This window comes from Anticarsia gemmatalis, chromosome 23 (genome assembly GCF_050436995.1).
Source record: "Anticarsia gemmatalis isolate Benzon Research Colony breed Stoneville strain chromosome 23, ilAntGemm2 primary, whole genome shotgun sequence".
NCBI classification, from domain to species: Eukaryota; Metazoa; Arthropoda; class Insecta; order Lepidoptera; family Erebidae; genus Anticarsia; species Anticarsia gemmatalis.
The window spans coordinates 7,694,943-7,719,207 of NC_134767.1; the positions used below are offsets into that span (position 1 = coordinate 7,694,943).

General features: G+C 38.8%; 4 protein-coding genes and 8 non-coding genes across 13 annotated transcripts; 2 read left to right on the forward strand and 10 right to left on the reverse strand.

The window, feature by feature from the left end:
- Positions 1-45: 45 nt before the first annotated feature.
- Positions 46-2,217, forward strand: LOC142983142 (glucose dehydrogenase [FAD, quinone]-like). Its single transcript, XM_076130005.1, has one exon. The coding sequence runs from the start codon at positions 608-610 to the stop codon at positions 1,820-1,822; it is 1,215 nt and encodes a 404-aa protein (XP_075986120.1). The 5' UTR covers positions 46-607; the 3' UTR covers positions 1,823-2,217.
- Positions 2,218-2,985: 768 nt separating this feature from the next.
- On the reverse strand, positions 2,986-3,104 carry LOC142983299 (5S ribosomal RNA). Its single transcript, XR_012960064.1, has one exon. It is a non-coding gene; the product is annotated as a 5S ribosomal RNA (ribosomal RNA).
- Positions 3,105-3,204: 100 nt separating this feature from the next.
- Positions 3,205-3,323, forward strand: LOC142983317 (5S ribosomal RNA). The gene has a single exon (XR_012960081.1). It is a non-coding gene; the product is annotated as a 5S ribosomal RNA (ribosomal RNA).
- Positions 3,324-4,113: 790 nt separating this feature from the next.
- On the reverse strand, positions 4,114-4,232 carry LOC142983300 (5S ribosomal RNA). Its single transcript, XR_012960065.1, has one exon. It is a non-coding gene; the product is annotated as a 5S ribosomal RNA (ribosomal RNA).
- A 2,201-nt stretch (positions 4,233-6,433) lies between these two features.
- LOC142983056 (glucose dehydrogenase [FAD, quinone]-like) lies at positions 6,434-10,566 on the reverse strand. The gene is made up of 5 exons (XM_076129871.1): positions 10,490-10,566; positions 9,593-9,858; positions 8,707-8,864; positions 8,156-8,270; positions 6,434-7,822 (listed from the first exon to the last, which is right to left on the reverse strand). The coding sequence occupies exons 2-5, from the start codon at positions 9,851-9,853 to the stop codon at positions 6,497-6,499; spliced, it is 1,860 nt and encodes a 619-aa protein (XP_075985986.1). The 5' UTR covers positions 9,854-9,858; positions 10,490-10,566; the 3' UTR covers positions 6,434-6,496.
- Positions 9,216-9,334, reverse strand: LOC142983308 (5S ribosomal RNA). The gene has a single exon (XR_012960073.1). It is a non-coding gene; the product is annotated as a 5S ribosomal RNA (ribosomal RNA).
- LOC142983055 (glucose dehydrogenase [FAD, quinone]-like) lies at positions 10,562-16,489 on the reverse strand. 2 transcript variants are annotated; one of them, XR_012960035.1, is made up of 6 exons: positions 16,378-16,489; positions 15,730-15,994; positions 14,511-14,668; positions 13,282-13,396; positions 11,778-13,175; positions 10,562-10,653 (listed from the first exon to the last, which is right to left on the reverse strand). XR_012960035.1 is itself a non-coding variant. In XM_076129869.1 (5 exons), exons 2-5 carry the CDS (start codon positions 15,988-15,990, stop codon positions 11,850-11,852), a joined length of 1,860 nt encoding a protein of 619 aa, XP_075985984.1. In that variant the 5' UTR covers positions 15,991-15,994; positions 16,378-16,489; the 3' UTR covers positions 11,497-11,849. The 2 variants fall into 2 exon arrangements, 1 of the variants encoding a protein (XP_075985984.1); XM_076129869.1 differs by lacking the exon at positions 10,562-10,653 and having other exon boundaries at positions 11,497-13,175.
- On the reverse strand, positions 14,805-14,923 carry LOC142983314 (5S ribosomal RNA). The gene has a single exon (XR_012960078.1). It is a non-coding gene; the product is annotated as a 5S ribosomal RNA (ribosomal RNA).
- On the reverse strand, positions 15,353-15,471 carry LOC142983302 (5S ribosomal RNA). The gene has a single exon (XR_012960067.1). It is a non-coding gene; the product is annotated as a 5S ribosomal RNA (ribosomal RNA).
- A 1,390-nt stretch (positions 16,490-17,879) lies between the features above and the next one.
- Positions 17,880-23,157, reverse strand: LOC142983219 (glucose dehydrogenase [FAD, quinone]-like). The gene is made up of 5 exons (XM_076130120.1): positions 23,004-23,157; positions 22,223-22,505; positions 20,385-20,542; positions 19,562-19,676; positions 17,880-19,257 (listed from the first exon to the last, which is right to left on the reverse strand). The coding sequence occupies exons 2-5, from the start codon at positions 22,499-22,501 to the stop codon at positions 17,932-17,934; spliced, it is 1,878 nt and encodes a 625-aa protein (XP_075986235.1). The 5' UTR covers positions 22,502-22,505; positions 23,004-23,157; the 3' UTR covers positions 17,880-17,931.
- On the reverse strand, positions 20,780-20,898 carry LOC142983303 (5S ribosomal RNA). The gene has a single exon (XR_012960068.1). It is a non-coding gene; the product is annotated as a 5S ribosomal RNA (ribosomal RNA).
- On the reverse strand, positions 21,848-21,966 carry LOC142983304 (5S ribosomal RNA). The gene has a single exon (XR_012960069.1). It is a non-coding gene; the product is annotated as a 5S ribosomal RNA (ribosomal RNA).
- Positions 23,158-24,265: the final 1,108 nt, after the last annotated feature.

The window sequence follows — 24,265 nt, forward strand, 5'->3', positions numbered from 1 at the left end:
ACAATGTTAGTCCCATGTAATATGGGGCGAAAATGGGACGAGCCTTCTATTTTAAAGCTTTAAAACAGATACTTGCAAAATAAATCTGAGCAATGCAAATACAAAATCATGTCAAATATCCATTGAAAAATAACCTAATTTTAAGTGACGTTCTCTCTTTGATAGAACGTGAAATAAATTAGAGTGAGAAAAAGACAGTTTAAATTTACTTATATTTGTAGTTTTGTGTGTTTGTGTGTGTTTGTGTGCTTCATATATTTAATTATGCTTGTTTTATATTTGGTCTACTTAAAAACGTGATAATAATCAACAATACTAAAATACTAATCTACTATTTGCTTATACTTGTGTTAAATATATGTCTCTTAGAAAAGGGGTAAGTTGTTTTTATGCTTTTTGTAATTTTATTAACTTCTGGTAACGGGTTTAATAAACTCTTGTTCTATAACTATGGCGTACTATTAATGTTAATTCTTAGACATATATTGTACTATTTATTTCTTTCTATTAGGTGCTGCCATACTTTAAAAAGACTGAGAAAAACTTAGACGTGGAAAACAAATATCATGGCGCCGATGGAGAGCAGTCAGTCTCAGAGTTCCCATACATGGATGAACCTTCGAAGATGATGATTGAAGCATTCCACGAAGCAGGCCTTCCTATAGCAGACTACAACGGTCCCAACCAAGAAACAACTTTTAACGCCCAAGGTATAGCAGAAGCTGGGATAAGAGTATCTGCAAACAATGCTCTCATCCAACCAATAAGATACAAAAGAAAAAACTTAACTGTGAAAATCAAATCTGAAGTCTTTAAACTACTTATAAACAGAAGAAAAATAGCTTATGGAGTGCAATATGAAAGAAATGGGAGGACGTACACAGCGTATGCAAGGAAGGAAGTGATTCTCTGTGCCGGCGCGATCGATACTCCAAAAATTCTCATGTTATCAGGCATAGGACCTAGGAAACATCTTTCTAGTTTGAAAATACCTGTGATCCAAGACCTAGCTGTGGGAGAGAACTTACACGATCACGTGACTTTCAACGGAATGATTATAGCTTTGAACAAAACATCGACCTGGATCAAACCCGATGAAATTTTAGAAGAAATCTGCAAGTACGATGAGATGAAAGTGAAACATGGTCCTTTGGCCGCAAATGGGGTTTATAACGCTTTGGCATTTATAAAGACTCAACCGCATTTAGAAGCACCTGATATACAGTTCCATATTGCTCATTTGTATTGGAAAGAATATGTACGAGAAAGTATTTTGAGTGAAACAGTGCCTGTCTTGCAGACGGCTTACTACGACGCATTGAATCCTAGAGCAATGAATTTGGTGCCTAAAAGTCGGGGGTATATGGTTCTAAATGCGACGAATCCTCGCGGAAAACCAATATTATTTGCTAATTATTTAGGAGACCCAGAAGACATCGAACCGGTGATAAGAGGTTATAGATTTGCGATCAGTTTAGAAAAGACTAAGGCGTTTAAATCTCGTGGAGCGTATTTCGTTAGGAAGTCTATAAAGCCGTGTGATTGTTATGAATGGGCTTCCGATGAGTATTTTCGTTGTTTAGGTAGAGAATTTACATCACCAACCCATCACCAAGTAGGGACTTGTAAAATGGGACCTAGTACGGATAGAAAAGCTGTAGTGGATGCAAAATTGAGAGTGTACGGGATTTCTCGTTTGAGAGTGATAGATGCTTCGATTATGCCAAAATTGATTCGCGGGAATACAAATATACCTAGTATGATGATTGGAGAGAGAGGTGTCGCGTTTGTTTTGGAGAGATGGAGGAAAATGGCTTATTAGATATATAAACATCTTATAGATCAAATACCGGGTTGTCTGGCTGTATATGAGAGTATTTCTAAGGTGATGCATGAATAACGATATCAAGTACCAAAATGTGAAAAATGTCAAGCCCTCTGAGCCGCTTATGGACAAATTTTCGCATTTAACGTAGGTACTAAATATTATAAATTTGCATTTATAGATTTTAATAAAAAAATATTTGACGCATTATTTCCTTTTTATGAAATGTGTGTTGTTTCCAAACCAGTGTATAAGTAATTAATTTGTGAGATAAGTACTTGTTGTGTTTATTATACCTACTTATATACTAACTTTAAGTAAAAATGTTATAATAATAAATAAAGTTTTTGATAATATAGATCAAAACTATCCATTTTATGTTTGTTGTTGAAATATACGTATTTAATCAATGTTCGTTTCATTAAAGAGTAATTTTAAGTTTCCAGAAATAATGAACACCAAATCATCTGATTCAAACTTGTTGAGCTAGTATTATGGTAGCCTGACAGTTGGAAAATATACCTCAATACTTCTTAATATGTACATACTATCGATTATTTTATATTCAAACTCAATAGAAGGCATATAGGTACCTGTTACTTGCTCTGGCTCGGATTCGAATCCACTTAGCACAGCTTGTACAATTTCTTACTTCATTGTTTTTTTTTTATAAATTTAACACAAAAGTGACCAACTACAACGCAAACATGTGAAATTTATAAATAATGTTTTTGCATAGTCAGTTAAGCAAACATGGCAATTGAAATAAGACCACAACGCTTAAGAAAAAAAAACATCTATATCGATATTTGCAATGATTTTGTACCCAATAAGTGTATTAAATTTCAATAATGTAATTCAGTTAAGTAGTAAACAATGTAAGTAAAGGATGTAGTTTATCAACACTCATTATCTCATTACATGCGACCTCGGCAGTCTCATACATTGTAAATAGCTGTATCTTTACTGAAAAACATTACCAAAATGAATCATCCGTAAGTAGGACACGATGAGAAACAACATTAAATTGTTAAGCAATAATTGTTTTAGGAGACGTAAACAAAAAAAAAACAGTTTTACAAAATATACCTACCATAATATTTTTCTTCATAGATCTACTAAAGATCTGTACAAACATTATGTTAAAATGAGTAGCAAAAAGCCAACATCACGTGGTATTCCCAGGCGGTCACCCATCCAAGTACTAACCACGCCCGATGTTGCTTAACTTCGGTGATCGGACGAGAACCGGTGTGTTCAACATGGTATGGACGTTGGCGATAGCTTAAACGAACTTAATCAACTGTTGGCAGTTGTAAGCGATAAAAAAAAAGAATCTGCTTGTTCGTAAACCGTCGAAAAAATTAGCTACAACTTTCGCCAACGTCCATACCATGTTGAACACACCGGTTCTCGTCCGATCACTGAAGTTAAGCAACATCGGGCGTGGTTAGTACTTGGATGGGTGACCGCCTGGGAATACCACGTGATGTTGGCTTTTTGCTTTTATTTTTTTGTAGGTTTTTAAGACTTTATAGGCTAATTTACTTAACTCAGTAGTAATGTATTAATTAATCATCTTATTTGACTATTGTACAGGCGCAAAAAATAGCTAAGTAATTAAATTATTTGATATAGTTTAAGAGCTAACCACATTTTAAATCGTGGGTGTTTCGTGTCTTGTTATAAGACTGTCTAGCTAAATACTGTTTTTCCAATAATTACAATGCATTAAACTAAATAAAGAGCCATTCAGTTTATATCACTAATAAATTCAAATTAAGTTTTTGCTCAAAAATGGTACACACTATAATAATATATGAATGATACTTTTATGTCAATGTACGTAGGTACTTCCCCGTCCAAATGATGTATACAGTGTTTTTATTATTTTCGACAAGTAATTAAACTTAATCAAATTAAACTCCGAGAAATGAATTAATCTGAATGATAGAAAAAGGAGAGGCTCCTTTCTCAGGACCAAGTAATTGGCACTTTAAAAAACTGCTTTCAAGAAGTTGAACCCTTATTACAACATAAATTTTTTTGACTACCTCCGTGGCGCAGTGGTTTAGGTCACCACGCCGCAACCATTGCGTCGGGAGGTCGTGGGTTCGATTCCCACACGGGACAATTATTTGTGCGATCCACAAATAATTGTTTCGGGTCTGGTTGTGCTTTGTGTCCGTTGCTTGTATGTTTGTAAAAAGTCCCCGCGACACAAGAGCAATTCTTAGTGCGGGAGTTGTCTTTAAAAACAAAAAAAAAAAAAAAAAAAAACTGCAAAAAGCCAACATCACGTGGTATTCCCAGGCGGTCACCCATCCAAGTACTAACCACGCCCGATGTTGCTTAACTTCGGTGATCGGACGAGAACCGGTGTGTTCAACATGGTATGGACGTTGGCGATAACGGTATCTAATTTTACAAACAGTTGGCGCCATTCGTGACGTAAGAGAGCGCGCACTCTACCATCTTGCGAAGCTACCGCACGTAAAAGTTTATTGGGCTACCGATAGATGGCGTCAACTACAGTTTTAAAATTAACTCTCTTTTAAGTATTGCGAGTTTAGAAGGAGAAATGAAATATAATCACATTGTTTAAGTTATTTTTTAAGTCATAATTTTTCCGTCTGCTCACCGACCAACAATATTTTTTATCCCTGTTACGAAAATGAAAGCGTTAGTGCCATTATAGTAATTCGGTACTGAAGTTAAATAAACACACAAATATATAAACGCGAAGGTTACAGCCCAATTAATAAATCATTTAATTATGATAAAGTACTTTACTTAATTTACTACTTAAATGTATAATTATAGGTACTAACATAACAGTACATTAGTATTTTTGAAAGTAAGCAATACTTACGTTTCTAGCGTGTGAATCCTACTTTTTTTCAACTTTTATTTATATTCGTACCTATTTCCTAAAATCAATAAAACACTCAGTCAGTCAGCAAAACTGCATGAAAATCCGTTGTGCGGAAGGAAAAGTATTTTTTCGCTAGCTAATCAACCCCCGGTTTCTGAGTATATTTAGCGATAGTTTATCTATTCAATAGCGTATTTTTTTTATGAGTTTAACCGCTATTGAATAGATAAACTACCGCTAAATGTACATCAGAAACCGGGGGTAAGTGATATTCAGTCCGCATATTGACATACTTGCTGTTCGAAACTTTATCTGTCGGTTTGGGTATCCGGTACTTTACTATGTTGTGAAAGTGGTTCTAAGGCTTCGGCAACGAACTCAGTTGAGAGCGGAGCGAGAGTGGGAAGCAGCGCGTTTTAATGCATACAACCTATATGACAAAGAAATATTTTGTCTAGTTTTATGGTACATTATACATTATGTAATTTGTTAACTAATACTAAGCAATGAAACCTGTTTAAATCTATTCAGCCTATTTCTACCTACTGTTGAGTATGGACTTCCACCTTAATACATATTTATGATCCTGCGCCCGTCTCATCCATTGCAGCCCTACAAATTTCACGATGTCGTCCAACTATCTATGTAGTTGCCGCAAAACCAATCAGTTATAAACATGTAGAGGAACGAGGTGATCATGTTCCTCCAACACAAAGGGAGGATCCTCCGACCAGGCGAGGTGATCATGCCTGGTGGGCCTAGGCTGCCCGACTGTTGTAGTCGGGAACTTGTATATATAGTCAGTTGCCGTGCAAACTTCGATAGCGCGATCTAGGACTTGTGACGTCAGTCACACTGCGCGTGGTGGTTGGTTGCGCGCTGGTCCTAGTAGATGTCGCTGTATGTAGCGAGCCGCTACATCACTCCCCCTCAGACCGTAGGTCGATCTTCTCTTCATGTCAGTCAGTCTCTCCAGTGCCATGCATTGATGAGTTCCAGTGAGTCGGAACTCGAATTCCGCTAGTCCCAGTGAGTCGGAACTGTATGCCGCTAGTCCCAGTGAGTCGGAACTGTATGCCGCAAGTCCCAGTGAGTCGGAACTGTATGCCGCTAACTCCAGTGAGTCGGAGAGGTGCGGTGTGCGGTGTGCGGTGAAGTGTCCCCAGTGAGTCGGGGCGAGGTGCTTGTTGTCTGCGGTGAGTCGAGACGAAGCGTTGCGGTGCCCTGGGTGCGTCAGAGTAGCGTGACGATGATGCCCAGGTTGGATGCCGCTGAGGCCGTAGGGTATGCCAGTCATGTGCGTGAGCGACATGTTCGTGGAGTGCCCTGGTGTGGCCGAAGATGCTGGCTGGAGTCGTACGACTGCTGCTGTAGGAGTGCGGAGTGATGAGGGTGCGAAGGTTTGCTGCTGCTGGTCTGATCTTCGTGAAGGCTGCTTCCAATCACGTCGGGGTCACCACTGTAGAGGAACGAGGTGATCATGTTCCTCCAACACAAAGGGAGGATCCTCCGACCAGGCGAGGTGATCATGCCTGGTGGGCCTAGGCTGCCCGACTGTTGTAGTCGGGAACTTGTATATATAGTCAGTTGCCGTGCAAACTTCGATAGCGCGATCTAGGACTTGTGACGTCAGTCACACTGCGCGTGGTGGTTGGTTGCGCGCTGGTCCTAGTAGATGTCGCTGTATGTAGCGAGCCGCTACAAACATATAGTAAGTAAATAAAATAAAACAATTATCCACTAGAGTATATATTAATATATAATTTACAGTGGCATAAAATTCAATGTACAGTTTATTAATGGTCATATTTATTCATCCAGTCGTGAAGAACGAAGTCCACTCCTCGCTCACCGATCATGATACTTGGTGCATTAGTGTTACCTCGAACTACGAACGGCATTATTGAGGAGTCTATCACTCTCAGACCAGAGATACCATACACCCTCAGTCTAGGGTCCACGACCGCCTCCTTGTCCCATTTAGGACCCATCTTACAAGTACCTACAGGGTGGTAAGCCGAAGAAGTGTAGGCCTTTGACAGACAGACTGTATAGTCGTCAGTGCCCCATTTACAATGTTCACACCCTGGCAATGGTTTCTTCACGAAATAAGCTCCTTTAGATTTGAAAGCCTTCGTATTCTCCAAAGATAAGAAGAATCTTGATCCTACAATCAAGGGAATCAGATCTTCTGGGTCTTCGAAGTAATTAGCAAACAACATCGGCGGACCGTGAGGGTCAGTGGCGTTCAGGAGTAGTCTTCCTTTACTCTTTGGAGTCAAGTTCATTACTCTCGGGTACATGCCGTCGTAGAAAGCAGTTGGAAGGGTTCCCGTGCTGTCAAACGTAGCCGGTTCGTAAAGAAATTCTTTCGCAATTGCATAGTCTACTTGTATCTGTATGTCTGGTGCTGGTAAACTAGGATTGCTCTTCAAGAACGCAACACTAACGACTGGACCATTAGATGACAGAGGTCCATGTTTACATTCCATTTCACTGTATTCGTGGACTTCTTGTAACATTTCCTCAAAGTCTATCAAAGTTGATGTTCTATTAGGCAGCGCCATGAGGTACCCGTTGAATGTCACGTGGTCTTGTAAATTTTCTCCAACAGCCAAATCTTTTATCACTGGTATATGTAGTTTTCTGAGATGTTCTTCAGGGCCTATACCAGACAACATCAATAATTTCGGAGAGTTAATACTGCCAGCGCTTACGATTACTTCTTTTCTCGCATATGCGGTGTGAACCTTTCCGTTTCTGATGTATTTGACGCCGTATGCGACCTTGTTTTTATCTATAAGTATTTTGAAGACCTCTGACTTGATTCTTACTGTAAGATTCTTACGTTTGTATCGTATGGGTTGTATGAAAGCATTGTTGGCGGATACCCTCTCTCCGTGACGGGAGAATGATTGTATTTCTGTCCCACCTAGTTGATAGGCTGCGTTAACGTCAATATCAGGCAAACCTGCTTCCCTATAAGCATCGATGATCATTCTAGAAGGCACGTCTATGTCAGGGTAGTATGAGACTGACTGCTCGCCGTGTACGCCGTGATATTTACGGTCTAATTCTTCGTGGTTGTGGTTCTGTTCAGACTTTTTGAAGAACGGCAGCACCTGTAAATAAAATTACGATAATTTGGTAAAAATTAGTAATAATGTCAGCTTATTTGAATGTTTAACTAATACAGACGATTTGTCTATAATATTTGGTATTTGATTTTAGTTAGTACGTACCTATTATGCTAAGTTCTTTAAACTTGTCAGCTTAGAGTAGTATCTATATCTAGACAAAATATAAGATATGCCACGGGGCAGATGAGAAATTCATAATCGGCGAAACATCCAGCCTCTACCTGCCACCAATGACTCGTCTCATTAAAAATATTTCATCAGATTTAGTTCAAGGTATCGCCGTGCAGGTGAATTAAAGTAGTAGTTAAGTCTCACGTCTTTATAGCTCCAGCCCGGGTTGCCGAGTGCCGCCCAGCCGTCGTAGTCCAACTTGTTACCTCTCACGTATACCATGGAGTTGATGGAACTTGAACCACCCATCGTTTTACCTCTGAAAGGATTATCTACAAGTTACAAGATTGTAAAAGAAATCTTTACTACAATTAGTAATTGTGAGGTTTGGATGGTTGAATGTACGTGTGTAACTCAATTGTTCCGAATGTACTGTTCAGCTTTGGTATACAGTTTATAAATAACTTAGAACACATTTAATTATTACTTTTTACCTCCTGAAATCTTTTCACGCGGGGATGGTAGCTAGTTTTTCATATTTTGTGAAGGTTTTGTAGCTATAATTAGGTCACCTTTACAATTTATCACTGTTTGAACTGGTTACTATACAAAGGGTGTTTTATTTTCAGTTCTTTTAATTAAAAAATAAATTATCATAAAATGTTTTGCTTGATTCCGTGTCTCGTACTGAAATGGTTCAGCGATTTAACCTTAAAAACGTAATGGTAAAAGAGTAGTCAAAAATATGCACATACCTCGGCCATGAGCACTGTCCCCCTGGTCTGGCCAGACACGCCTTGCCATCAGGCATCGTGGTATACTGCCAGTCGATGTTAGAACCTGGTAGCGAAGGAGAGAGACCTGGCACCAGGGTTATATCCGGCTGTTCCATACCTGCTTCTAGTAGTAGCACCTAAAGTGTTATGTTAATCAATACATAATATTATATCAGTTATAAAATAAAGTTCCCTTGCTGCGTCTGTTTACTTGCGATAAATTCAAATTAACTTTCATGCAATTTTCACTTAGGTATACATACCATAGATAAGGTATTCTCGTAGAAGATTTCAGTGTACATTTTTTAAATGTTAAATCGGTGTAACTCGGCTGAATTTTGATAAAATAAGTAATAGAAACACGAAAAAGAAAATTGGTTTTAATGTAACTCGTAATCATTTTTACTTGTATAAATGCGATAAAATTGGTCCACAAGAAAAAAAAAACTAAAGTTTGTAGTAACAAAAAGTTACAACGAATAGCAAAATGCCAACATCACGTGGTATTCCCAGGCGGTCACCCATCCAAGTACTAACCACGCCCGATGTTGCTTAACTTCGGTGATCGGACGAGAACCGGTGTGTTCAACATGGTATGGACGTTGGCGACAGCAGAGTTCAATTTTGCGTTTAGTTTACGCTTGATATGACGTCATCCATTGCCAACTGTGCCATCCTGCGATGCTACCGTACGTAGTAGTTCGTTCATCTACCGGTAGATGGCGCAAACCAAAATGTTTTACGAAAATTATTAAGTTGATGTGCATAAGCTCTATTATAGAGCAAAGTGGTCGTTGTTTATACGAGATTTTCTTTTCACTGAATAATTTCCCAATTTTGCAAATGAGATTAAATCTACACATACCTTCCAATGTTTGTTGGCAGACAGTCTGTTGGCGACCACACAGCCAGCAGAGCCGGCGCCGACCACGATGAAGTCATATTGTTCGTGGTGTCTGTCAGTATCGTGTGAGTGGTGGCGCAGCTGCTCCTGTATCCTGCGGTCCTTGGAGTCTCCGAACAGCTGCACCAGCAGGCTCAGGTACATCACCCCCCATGATGAACACGCGGTCACGTGAGTATGCGCTGGACACACCTCCGACAGATTTATAGGCTGCCAAAGCATTTTGCCTGAAATTTAGTATTAATTATTTATTAGATTGCTCATTTAATTTGTAGTAACTGTAACTTAACTTTAGGCGTCTTAATACGCCTTTAATAAATAAACCTTGATGTAAATAAATTCTTAATATTTACCAATGTGTTAAATAACTTAAGTGTACGGTATCTATACTACTGCACCGTCTACTGCAAATTAATTTGTTAAAGATACAAACCCATTACAATTCAAAGATAATTAAAATTAGTGCATATTTTCAATTAAATGATAACATTTTTACAAAATAATTATTTCAAGTCAATATATAAGTTAATTGAAATGAGATAGCGAACATTATTAAATCCATTGCTTGCGAAGAATAATGTCGTAAATAACCTCATTTTTGAACGAATAAACAACATGGCGCCTGCAAAGTAGAATCGGAATCTAAACGGGGAAATTGAGTTCTATTTCGAGGCTGGTTTTACTTTGGTTTTTTATGGAACTGGTCCTAAAAACGCCATGAATCAAACCGCTAAACTCCACCAGACTTGTAAAAAGAAACATCAATTATTATACCTTGAATCCACGATGATGTTCGATTGCGAGTTAAGGACTTGAATAGATTATAGTTAAAAGCTAACTCGAATATTAGGTACTTACCATGAATTTCGTCTAAAATGTTAAACACACGATCTAATTGTGCAAAAACATATCAAAGAATAAAAATCCGTACCTTTATTTAGCAGCGTTTCAGTATAATCATCAGCCTTGTTCAACGATTGGTTTCGTGAGCCGCAGTTTTCGAAGTTTACACATCGCTTGTTCTACACAATTTAAGTACTTAATTATCCTAATTGTATACACTTAATAATATATTTAGATACACGCAATGCACGTTAAAAATTAGTCAGTATATTGGCTACACTGACTGATTTTTAACCGGACCACAAATCATTTTATGTCAAATTATCAACTGAACAATTCTTCTTTCTGTTTTGAATTAAATTTTTATATGAATTATTTTGTACAGCTACATTGTACAGCTCCAAAAGTCGCTGAACAGAATCAAATTTACAAAATACCTGTACAAAATAAAATGCCATACGCTTAGTTTACAGCGACTTTTGAAATACTCGTGTAAAGCAACTATTAGAATAAGTATTCAGTTGGACAGCGATTTGCCAGGCCGGAGGTGATTATGCAGGTGTGTGTGTTCAGAATGCATAAAAATGTATTCAGTCCACTTTTAAGATGCAAAGATTGCAGAGTAATCTAATGTCTTAATATGATATTATTTCTCTTTCGTGTTCATATTTCAATTACTTTTATTCGTATGTCATAAATTACTCAACATCATGATAGTGAAAAGATCTACATCATAATCCGTTGAGTTATTTAGATGATTTCGTAAGACTCGGTAAGCTTAAAACAATGCTGAAATTTTCGGCGGTTTTTATCCTTTATAATGATGTGCCGCATGCATTTCAAAAGTCTATTTAAATATAAAAAATGCTTATTAATATCTAGTTTGCTGCTTTCACACAGTCCATTCATCTTTTTTTCGGTTTTCCTTTGCTCACATGCCCGCTTACATTATTCATACTCATTATGAATAATGTAAACGGGCTCCTGTTAAAACATGTAAATGAAATGAAACAATTATCCACTGAAGCATAAAATTTATAATTTAATTTATAGGTAGTGAGTATTGGGCGTAAAATAAGGATGACGAAAGAAGATTATTTGCAGTTGAAATGCGCTCATTGCGTAATATGTGCGGTGTTACACTAAATGATACAGCATGATAAGGGATCTTTGTGGTTTAAAAGAAGATGTGACAAGGACTATACAAGGTATGCTTAGATGGTTGAAAACGCCGGGAGGGGACGGTCTAGAAAGACATACACAATTCGTATAGGTGATGTCTTGCAAAAAGGACAGTACGTACCCAGCGGTCCTGTGTAACCAGAATGAAGCAAAGGAAGCTTGTTAGGTTCGTACAAAGTGGCGTTTCAGTTTATTAATGGTCATATTTATTCATCCAGTCGTGAAGAACGAAGTCCACTCCTCGCTCACCGATCATGATACTTGGTGCATTAGTGTTACCTCGAACTACGAACGGCATTATTGAGGAGTCTATCACTCTCAGACCAGAGATACCGTACACCCTCAATCTAGGGTCCACGACAGCCCCCTTGTCCCATTTAGGACCCATCTTACAAGTACCCACAGGGTGATAACTAGTGGCGGTGTAAGCCCTTGCCAAACAGACCGTATAGTCATCAGTGCCCCATATATAATGTTCACACGCTGGCAATGGTTTCTTCACAAAATACACTCCTCTAGATTTGAATGCCCTCGTATTCTCTAAAGATAAGAAAAACCTTGAGCCTGCAATCAAAGGTATCAGATCTTCTGGGTCCTCGAAGTAATTAGCGAACAACATCGGTGGACCGTGAGGGTCTGTGACGTTCAGGAGTAGTCTTCCTTTACTCTTTGGAGTCAAGTTCATTACTATCGGATACATGCCGTCGTAGAAAACAGATGGAATGACTCCTGCGCGGTTATACGTCGTCGGTTCATAGAAAAACTCCTTCGCTATCGTATAGCCCACTTGTATTTGTATGTCTGGTGCCGGCAAACTAGGATTACTCTTCAAGAATGCAACAGTAACGACTGGACCATTGGACGACAGAGGTCCATGCTTACATTCCATTTCACTGTACTCATGGATTTCTTGTAACATTTCCTCAAAGTCTATCAAAGTTGATGTTCTATTAGGTAGCGCCATGAGGTACCCGTTGAATGTCACGTGGTCTTGTAAATTTTCTCCAACAGCCAAATCTTTGATCACTGGTATATGTAGTTTTCTGAGATGTTCTTCAGGGCCTATACCAGACAACATCAATAATTTCGGAGAGTTAATACTGCCAGCGCTTACGATAACTTCTTTTCTCGCATATGCGGTGTGAACCTTTCCGTTTCTGATGTATTTGACGCCGTATGCGACCTTGTTCTTATCTATTAGTATTTTAAAGACCTCAGACTTGATTCTTACTGTAAGATTCTTTCGTTTGTATCGTATGGGTTGTATGAAAGCATTGTTGGCGGATACTCTCTCTCCGTGGCGGGAGAAAGTCTGTAATTCAGTACCACCTACTTGCTGGGCCGCGTTAATATCGACAGGAGGCAAGCCTACTTCATTATAAGCGTCGATGATCATTCTAGAAGGTACATCTAGGTAGGGGTAGTATGAGACTGACTGCTCGCCGTGTACGCCGTGGTATTTACGGTTAAATCCTTCGGAGTCGAGGTTCTGTTCAGATAATTTGAAGAACGGCAGCACCTGTAAATGAGGATGTTGGGAAAAATGTATTCTTTGTATAACTATTAGTTGAAAATAGACTTGAATAATCGTTCTACAAGACTGTCTATGAGGTAGGAAGTCTCACGTCTTTATAGCTCCAGCCAGGGTTGCCGAGCGCCGCCCAGCCGTCGTAGTCCAACTTGTTACCTCTCACGTACACCATGGAGTTGATGGAACTTGAACCACCCATTGTTTTACCTCTGAAAATTTAATATACAGATTACGGTAACATTGAACGTGGGAACTGAGTGAAACAATTGATAAAAGTTTGCAAAACTAAAATGAATCTTTATCAATTGTGTTGGTTTCATATGAAAAAAATATCGTTCAAATTCCCACGTTCAATGTTACCCAAATAATTCAAAGTTACCCAAGTTGACTGTACTGTAATCTGATATATGATAAACGTAAAAGTTTTGATGTTGGACAGATGTTTGCCACTTAAAGATGCAAACTACTTGAACAGATTTTGGTGATTGGCACACAATTTATGCAACTTTTAGCAGAACTAGTTTTTCACATTTTAGTAAAGTCTGTTTTCTATAAGTAAGGCCCTCCTTCGGTAGTGTGACTAAGCTGAATGTATTATCCATACTAATATTATAAATGCGAAAGTAACTCTGTCTGTCTGTCTGTCTGTCTGTCTGTCTGTCTGTCTGTCTGTCTGTCTGTCTGTCTGTCTGTCTGTCTGTCTGCTACTCAATCACGCCTAAACTACTGAAGCAATTTGCATGAAATTTGGTATGGAGATATTTTGATACCCGAGAAAGGACATAGGCTACTTTTTAACCTGGGAAAATGATTTCCCGGGAAAATTCAGGTGGCGAACGAATAATCAATATTATAATGACATTAAATTAACAAAATTCCGTTGTCATGGCAACTGTTTTAATGGCGAATAAAGCGCGACTTCGTTATATTAAGAGGTATAAATAATTTTAAGAATATTTTTCGTGAAAAATAAGCTTATTTTATATCATCACGCTACGACTAATAGGAGCAGAGTAACAGTAAAAAAGTGTAACAAAAACGTGGACAATTCTGACCCATTCTCTCTTATGTGACGCAAGCGAAGTTGCGCGGGTCAGCTAGTATTAACTATGTTCCATTTTCAACGTGAAAGTTGATCTTCCTTTAGCTGTTTATGTCCTGTTTTAACCTAAGATTCATTACTTGTATCCGAGTTTTTAATGCAATCTCTTCTATGGTTTAGCCTGTCGAATTTACAGACAAACTAACTCATTAACAAGATCAGTAATAGTCTTTATATTCTGTGGTCAGGATGACGTTAGCAGAACAGTCTTTAATACAGACCTCGGCCATGAGCACCGTCCTCCAGTCCTGGCGAGACACGCCTTGCCGTCAGGCATCGTGGAGTATCGCCAGTCGATATTGGAACCTAACAGTACCGGATAAAAGCCTGGCACCAGCGTCACATCTGGCTGTTCCATACCTGCTTCAAGTAGTAGCACCTGGCATTCACACACAGAAAGATGTCTTAGAGAGTTGCTTAATGCAAAATAAATGATAGATTTCACCACCTAAATTGTAAATTAAAAAATCAGTACAATATCCAAAAAGTTGTAAAAGTTACAACTGGCAGCAAAAAGCCAACATCACGTGGTATTCCCAGGCGGTCACCCATCCAAGTACTAACCACGCCCGATGTTGCTTAACTTCGGTGATCGGACGAGAACCGGTGTGTTCAACATGGTATGGACGTTAGCGATAGAACGAACGAATTTTATCAACTGTTGGCGCGCAAACGTTGTTTCGAGGAACAAGTTCAAGGTTCCCTTTATGTATAGAATTATTATGAGTCATGGCTGGATGACCTTCGTATCGGCAAGTGATAAAAAGCACAGTATTTCATAGGTACAGGCGCTTAGAAACATAATCTTATATGCTTGTACGATAAACCTATGTATTTTGTAGAGAGGATTAGGTATAATATGCGCTAAGACATACTGTGAGAGATTTAAGTTCTCCTAAAAATACTTTAAGTAATTTTATTGCAGCAAAAATACTCCTATAAAGTCTCAAAAAAGTCAACATCACGTGGAATTTTCTGGCAATTTGTAGCGAAAAAAACTTAAACTTTTAAAATTAATAAAAATCGTACAGTATAAATAGGCTGGAAAATATTAAAAGCAAAAAGCCAACATCACGTGGTATTCCCAGGCGGTCACCCATCCAAGTACTAACCACGCCCGATGTTGCTTAACTTCGGTGATCGGACGAGAACCGGTGTGTTCAACATGGTATGGACGTTGGCGATAGCAAGGCTCAATTTTACGTTCAGTTTACGCTTGTCATGACGTCATCCGATTCTAACGGCCATCTTGCGATGCTACCGTGCGTAGTAGTTTGATCATCTACCGGTAGATGGCGCGAAGGTCCTTTTTCTTTATGAAAATTCGTACTATAGTGATGAAAAAAAGTTTAGTGGTCGTTGATATATACAAATAATAACATTTATTTTCATTTATAAAATATATCCAAATTTTATAAATGAAAATAAATCTATACATACCTTCCAACGTTTGTTGGCAGACAGTCTATTAGCGACCACACACCCAGCAGAGCCGGCGCCGACCACGATGAAGTCATATTGTTCGTCGTGTCTGTCAACATGGTGTGAGTGGTGGCGCAGCTGCTCCTGTATCCTGCGGTCCTTGGAGTCTCCGAACAGCTGCACCAGCAGGCTCAGGTACATCACCCCCCATGATGAACACGCTGTCACGTGAGTATGCGCTGGACACACCTCCGACAGGTTTAAAGGCTGCCAAAGCATTCCTCTGTAAAATATTTTTCGAAGTACTCGTAAGTTGATATCAAAACTGCACAATAAATAATATTATTATGATTAATGCTAAACCGAAATAGTTTGCACTCGAAAATATTCTAAAGAGGCGTCATTAATCAAACCCCTAAACTCCACTAGACTTAAGATATTAAAAGAAAAATAAAAAGTATAATTTAACCCATTATTACCAAATAACCATGACTAGAATACATTAAAGTTTAAGGATAATCTGAATACCAATTTTCTTCTTCGTATGGTTAGTGATCAACCTAGTGTCAAAGTTGTTCAAGCCGCCTGAAGGCCTTTGTCGGGGCTTTGAATTGAACACACAATGAAATAGTGCAAAAACAGATCAAAAACAATAAAAATCCGTACCTTAATTATTTAGCAACGTTTCAACACAATCATCAGCCTTGTTCTACGATCGGTTTCGTGAACCGTTTTCTAAGTTTACCCATCGCTAGTACACGATTTAAGTAATTGTTGTAATTGTAGCACAATTACACAGTAACACGTTATAACAACATGTATACACTTGACCGTAAGCCGGATTACAGATTGATGTACCGAGGGTATTATACAATAGTTTCAGTACCTTAGAACTCTTTTTTACATAATGTATATTAATACGAACTCTACGTTTCTCAGAAATTGTGAAAATATGTATTTAACTAAAAACTTGCGGACTGGCCAGACTTACCTTGATTATAGTACATTTTTTTCTGTTTATTTTCTGATTAAAAAAATAGAAGATAACTTCCGAATTATGAATTGCTCTTGTGTTGCGGGGACTTTTACAAACATACAAACAACGGACACAAAACCCGATCAGAGCCGAAACAATTATTTTTGGATCGCACTAATAATTGTTCCGTGTGGGAATCGAACCCACGACCTCCTTACTCGATAGTATTGGCGTGGCGACCTAAACCACTGCGCCACGGAGGCATTCACTTGATTCCTTTCTCGTCCGAATATTTTTTATATTCTTAGTCGATTTCATACTAACCTTGTTTCGACAGTTACAAACATATTTAAAACAGAATAGACCAATGTAATCTAGTTAGTAGTATGTTTAATGTGTGAAGAGGCTGTAGTAATGATCGAAGATAATTAATTATTTGGCCTAGTTGTTTACATAATAGGTATTATCTCATACGCAAAGGTTGTAGTGTAATGTCTTCAAGCATCTCTTAGTTACGATCAAGTGCTATACTAACAAAATTTACGATACTTACATAATAATATATCAATGTTTTCCAAGCTATAGTTAGTATACAATAATAATTATAATTGTCTTGCGTGTTCGTACTTTAATTACTTTTTTTTGTATATGCTCATAAATCACTCAATCTGCTAGTTAAATTACATGATAATGCGTTGAGTCATTTAGTAAATTAGGTACATAAGTATAGGTAAGCTTAACCCTTCCCTAGAAACTTTGGCAAACGCTTACAAAACTTCGAATAATCATATAAAAATCTCTGATTTAGGGCGCCCGGTCTCAAAACAGAAGAGACTAAATTTCAAGAATTTGAAATATTATATCTCTAAAATTATGAGTCAAAGTTTAAGTTGTTTGATGCGAACGAAAAAAAATCGGTATCCAGACCAGATGTATATTTCGTTTGTAAAACCGTCTGCCTAATACTCATCCGTAAATCAGTACTAAATAATGAAACCGTTACTTACCAACATTGTCATTGCGTTACTCTTATCCCACGTTAAGTAGGTTCAGTAGAATATTTCATGTTCACTTTAACACAATCTATCCGTCATTTTTTCAGCCTTCCTCCACTAACATTATTCATACTCATCATTCGTTTTGTAATATGTCTTTCGTGGTATACTCATGAGAACAGAATAAAACAATTATCTACTGAAGCATATACATAATTTATAATATCATAAAATATAATATACAGTTTATTAATGGTCATATTTATTCATCCAGTCGTGAAGAACGAAGTCCACTCCTCGCTCACCGATCATTATACTTGGTGCATTAGTGTTACCTCGAACTACGAACGGCATTATTGAGGAGTCTATCACTCTCAGACTAGAGATACCATACACCCTCAATCTAGGGTCCACGACCGCTTTCTTGTCCCATTTAGGACCCATCTTACAAGTACCTACAGGGTGATAACCGGAAGCAGTGTAAGCCCTTGCCAAACAGACTGTATAGTCATCAGTACCCCATATGTAGTGTTCACAGGCTGGCAATGGTTTCTTTACAAAATGAACTCCACGAGATTTGAAAGCTCTTGTGTTCTCCAAAGACAAGAAAAATCTTGTGCCTACGATCAAAGGCATCAGATCTGCTGGGTCCTCGAAGTAATTAGCGAACAACATCGGTGGACCGTGAGGGTCTGTGACGTTCAGGAGTAGTCTTCCTTTGCTCTTTGGAGTCAAGTTCATTACTCTCGGGTACATGCCGTCGTAGAACACAGAAGGTATGACATCAGTGCTGTCTGACGTCGCTGGCTCGTACAGAAATTCTTTCGCTATTGTACCTTCTACGTGTATCTGTATGTCCGGTGCTGGCAAACTAGGATTACTCTTCATAAACGCAACAGTAATGACTGGTCCATCAGACGACAGAGGACCATGTTTACATTCCATTTCACTGTACTCGTGGACTTCTTGTAACATTTCCTCAAAGTCTATCAAAGTTGATGTTCTATTAGGTAGCGCCATGAGGTACCCATTGTATGTCACATGATCTTGTAAATTTTCTCCAACAGCCAAATCTTTGATCACCGGTATATGTAGTTTTCTGAGATGTTCTTCAGGGCCTATACCAGACAACATCAATAATTTCGGAGAGTTAATACTGCCAGCGCTTATGATAACTTCTTTTCTCGCATATGCGGTGTGAACCTTTCCATTTCTGATGTATTTGACGCCGTATGCGACCTTGTTCTTATCTATAAGTATTTTGAAGACCTCTGACTTGATTCTTACTGTAAGATTCTTACGTTTGTATCGTATGGGTTGTATGAAAGCATTGTTGACGGATACTCTCTCTCCGTGTCGGGAGAAAGTCTGTATTTCCGTACCGCCTACTTGCTGAGCCGCGTTGATATCGACTGGAGGCAAGCCTACTTCATTATAAGCATCGATGATCATTCTAGAAGGCACGTCTATGTAAGGATAATGAGAGACTGACTGCTCGCCGTGTACGCCGTGATATTTACGGTTAAATCCTTCGTGGTCAAGGTTCTGCTCAGACAGTTTGAAGAACGGCAGCACCTGTAAAGAGAACCACCTGCTTTAAATAAAGCTATTTATTGGTCTCCCCACTACATTAGCAAAGACCTAACAATCATCAATGCTTGGATGTTTTTAGAATCATTTTTGAGAAGAATTATATGGTGTTCTATATTCAGCCATATTATATGCCCGAAAAGTGCGCGGAAAGACCCACTTTTATGGCATTCTTGTTCTGGGAAAACATTAATGCATTTTTTACGATGTTTTTATCTGACACATGGACGATTTCTTTGATCCTTGCATTCCTAGCTGCAGCTGATTATAAGGTATAATAAAGACTTACGTCCTTATAGCTCCACCCATCGTTGCCGAGTGCTGCCCAGCCGTCGTAGTCCACCCTGTTACCTCTTACATATATCATGGAGTTGATGGAACTCGATCCACCCATCGTTTTGCCTCTGAAAGGTTGATTTTGATATTAATGTGGGTTTCAGAATAAGCTCTTATGACACTACAACTAGGCCAAGAGTCATTTAGTCGTGTGAAATACGCAAATTTGAAATAAGTAGTATTTTAACACTTTAATAACCCACTTTTGGGTAAGAGTCTTTTCCCGAAACAAGAAAGAGATTGGTCTTGCGTTCACCTCAAGACCAATCTCAAACCTTGTTTTCTTAAACATTACCACTTGTCTATATGAAAGAATTATTGGGGTACATAATATCCCATTTGTTAATCTATGCGAAAAACAATCTACGCACTAAACATTTAATTACGCTCAGCTTTTGTATGAAAGGGTAAGAAACAAACATACATCCGTCCTCAGCAACTCGTGCATTTATAGGTACAATCGTTTCAATAGTTATTGCGTAAAGTGGTACCAAAGAAACATACACGATGTCGTATATCTTCCCAAACTTCCCCTCGTCTGTGGAGCGACCGGCTCCCGGTCGGTGTTGCAAATGCCGCATCTGTGGAGCGACCGGGAGCCGGTCGCGAAAATTTCACCCCTACTGTAAGGGTAGTTTTTTTTCTCATATTTAGGGGTCTATATATAGTTACTTCCCTTTTTAAATCTTACGAAAGCTTCATAAACAACCAAAATTTTGCTTATTAGTCGTTTACTAGGATGTACCGGGTTGGCCTAGTTCTATATTAGTACATACCTCGGCCATGAGCACCGTCCTCCAGGTCTGGCCAGACAAGCCTTGCCGTCAGGCATCGTGGTATACTGCCAGTCGATGTTGGAACCTAGCAGCGCGTGAGACAGACCTGGCACCAGCGTCACATCTGGCTGTTCCGTACCTGCTTCGAGCAGTAGTACCTGTTTGGTGATATTAATTAAGGAATATTAGTTTAGTATCAACGTAATTTTTATTGGTAGATGAGTAGTTTGAGAAAATTGCTCCGTACTTTTAGGAGTATTGAATATAATTCCTAAGCAGGCGTTAAACAGTGGCTCTATGTTCCCACAAATATGTAAAGAGTTCGTTCTACAGCTAAAATGAATTTGCAATTAAAAAATGTAAAGGTTGTAATAAAAAGTTACAATATAGCAAAAAGCCAACATCACGTGGTATTCCCAGGCGGTCACCCATCCAAGTACTAACCACGCCCGATGTTGCTTAACTTCGGTGATCGGACGAGAACCGGTGTGTTCAACATGGTATGGACGTTGGCGAAAACGTGACAAAATATGTCTAACAGTATCAAATGTTTGACGCACCCTCTTTTATCGTACCATGCTTTTAATGGCACTCGCTAGTTAGAAGTTTCAACGCTAGATGGCGTTTTATGAATTTTATCTCTATTAAGAATGGTGGTATGCAGGAAGCTTTTTTATAAAAATAAGGGTCAGCGCAGACCAAGAGGAGCGCAGCGGAGAGGATTTTTTTATCGCACTTGAAAATCAACTTTAAATTGATTAAAATAAAGTGCATAATTGCTTGAACCTGACAAAAAATGCTCGTGCGTCCTCGAGGATGCGCGGGCATCCCCGCGCAGCATCGCGTCGCCGCCGGCATCGTACGAAAAATTGCAATGTTGTTACTGAGTTTAAAGAGAGAGAACGTCATTTTTATTCTTCTTCAATCAAAAGAGCAATTATAATCATGGCCCAGTCTACCATCGTTGACGAATTTTCACAAAAACTGGCCTGTTTAATGAAGAATGGAAACCTAGAACGCTTTCCTCGCGCAGGCTCGAGCAGTCGCGAGCATGCTCGAGCATCCGCGAGCCGTAAAGAAAATGCTCGAGACCGCGCGAGGATTATTCCGGTCTGTCTGCGCTGGGCCTAACACTTTCTGAATATTCTGCTTTCAAACAAATTTTTAAGTTCAAAGCAGAAAATTCCGTGAAAACACACATAAAATGATAGCATGAGCAAAGACTGAGGAACGCTATTTATTACGAACCCCACAACCTCCTTTCTTCATTTAAATTGTTTTAAAAACAATGAACAACCCTATAATATTAAAACTCACGGGTAGATTAAAATGCGCTGTCTTAGCAAAAAGATCATATTAACATTTTTAAAAACGAAACAATGATTAAATAATGTGTTCTCTTTCGCTGTAATAAATCAAATCCATTGATTAAATACAACATTTATAAAGCAAAATATCAAAAAAGCCAACATCACGTGGTATTCCCAGGCGGTCACCCATCCAAGTACTAACCACGCCCGATGTTGCTTAACTTCGGTGATCGGACGAGAACCGGTGTGTTCAACATGGTATGGACGTTGGCGATAGCTGAGTCTAATTTTATAAACACTTGGCGCCAGTTATGACGTCAGAGAGCGCGCACTCTACCATCTTGCGTAGCTACCGCAGGTACCTAATAGTTTATTGGGCTACCGATAGATGGCGTTAATATATAATGTTTATATTTTTCAAGATGCTATAAATTTACAGAGCACAAAAACAAGATATTGTGGCTGAAATTTGACCACAAGTCAACTGAAAATGGGAGAAAATCCGAAAATAGAGAAACCTTTGAATACCTTCCAATTCTTATTGGCAGTCAGTCTATTGGCGACCACACCTCCAGCAGAGCCAGCGCCGACCACGATGAAGTCATATTCGTCGTGTTCACGTTGGCGATCATAATATCTGTCACTATCGTGTGAGTGGTGGCGCAGCTGCTCCTGTATCCTGCGGTCCTTGGAGTCTCCGAACAGCTGCACCAGCAGGCTCAGGTACATCACCCCCCATGATGAACACGCTGTGACGTGAGTATGCGCTGGACACACCTCCGACAGATTTATAGGCTGCCAAAGCATTTTTCTGTAAAAGAAATGAATTAAATAGGTACCTAGTGTGTATGTAACACATAAAGGAGGCGAAAGATCTTAGAAAGGAACTAAAATCAACATGGAAAAGAAAAATATGATTCATCAAGTTCAAAAACAAGGAACATTCATAATTTGAACCAATAGGTGTTTTTACACACACGCTCTTTCGCGCGTGATGAGGAGCGCACAGGATTACGCACGGGAAAGATTTCGCTCACGCTTTCCTCGCGGGCTTGACAGATGAGCGCGCTCTTTCCTTTGCCCTTTCACGTGCGAAAGAGCGTGTGTTTAAAGGCACCTAATTAATAGGTCTTCAGGAATGAGGGAGGGTTAGACCTTGTGTCCACTTTGCTGCGTAAATGCGGGTTGTAAACTCATAGGATTAAGTCAAGGAAAACTGCATATTAACTACACAAATTGTACCCAAAATATTGAATCTTGGTGCAAAATTTAGCTGTTCAAATGGATAAAAAATTAAAACAAATAGTACCTTAATAATAGCACCGTTTCGGTCGAATCATCAGCCTTGTTCTACGTTGAGTTTCGTGAAGCGCAGTTTTCTAAGCTCACCCATCACAGTAGCACACAATTTCGGTAATTGTCGTAATTGTACACGCATAGGAACGTATTTACACGAGCGTTGTACGGCAAGCAACGGTGTCGGCAGCTTAGCCAGATATTTTTTATTTTTCTTCTAATATTTGATTGAATATTTTTCTTGTATTGCTATATTATAATCAACCTACATTGACTATATTCGCTTAGCCTTTGTTCCAAACTATGTTGGAGTCGGCTTCCAGTCTCACCGGATGCAGCTGGATACCAGTGTTTTACATGGAGCGACTGCCTATCTGACCTCCACAACCCAATTACTTGGGTATTAACACGATATCCTTCGGTAAGACTGGTTGTCAGACTTTCAAGCTTCTGACTACTGTTAACGACTGTCAAAGATCTTCGAAAATGACAGCCGGGACCCACAATTTAACGTGCCTTCCGAAACACGGAGGAACTCGATATGTATAAGATGGTCACCCATCCACGGAACAACCTCGGCAAGCGTAGCTTAACCTCAGAGATCGATCCGTGCGGCTGTTGTAAACTAAGCCACGAGCTCCTCATCAATTTTCAATCAACCTACATTGACTGTTGGTTACTTAAACTTCTAACGAAGAAACTTTTCGAAGACATTGCGAGAATAATTTAAAGTTAGTTGGTCTGTAATTAACTAAAATTGCTCAATTGATTTTCTTAACTACTATTTCTTATACTATTACTAACCGTTTTCCTCGGATTTCTCTGCATTGAGTAGATAAAGAACTAAATATTTTAAAAATCCATACACAAGGGTTTGAAAATCATCTAAATATCCTTTTTAATTATTTTTCTTAGTAGCCTGTAACATGTAGTATTGTAACAACGTGCAACTACGAGCAAGAGCGTCTGATTAATTTACATAACGTAGTTCGTACGTTTGTAATGGCCCGAGCAATCTATACTTAATATTATAAAGCTGAAGAGTTTGTTTGTTTGTTTGTTTGAATGCGCTAATCTCAGGAACTACTGGTCCGATTTGAAAAATTCTTTCAGTTCCATTTATCGAGGAAGGCTTTAGGCTATATAACATCACGGTACGGCCATTAGGAGCGGAGTAGCAACGAAAAATGTTACAAAAACGGGGAAAATTATGACCCATTCTCTCTTATGAGTGCAAGCGAAGTTGTGCGGGTCAGCTAGTAGTAAAAAATCTTT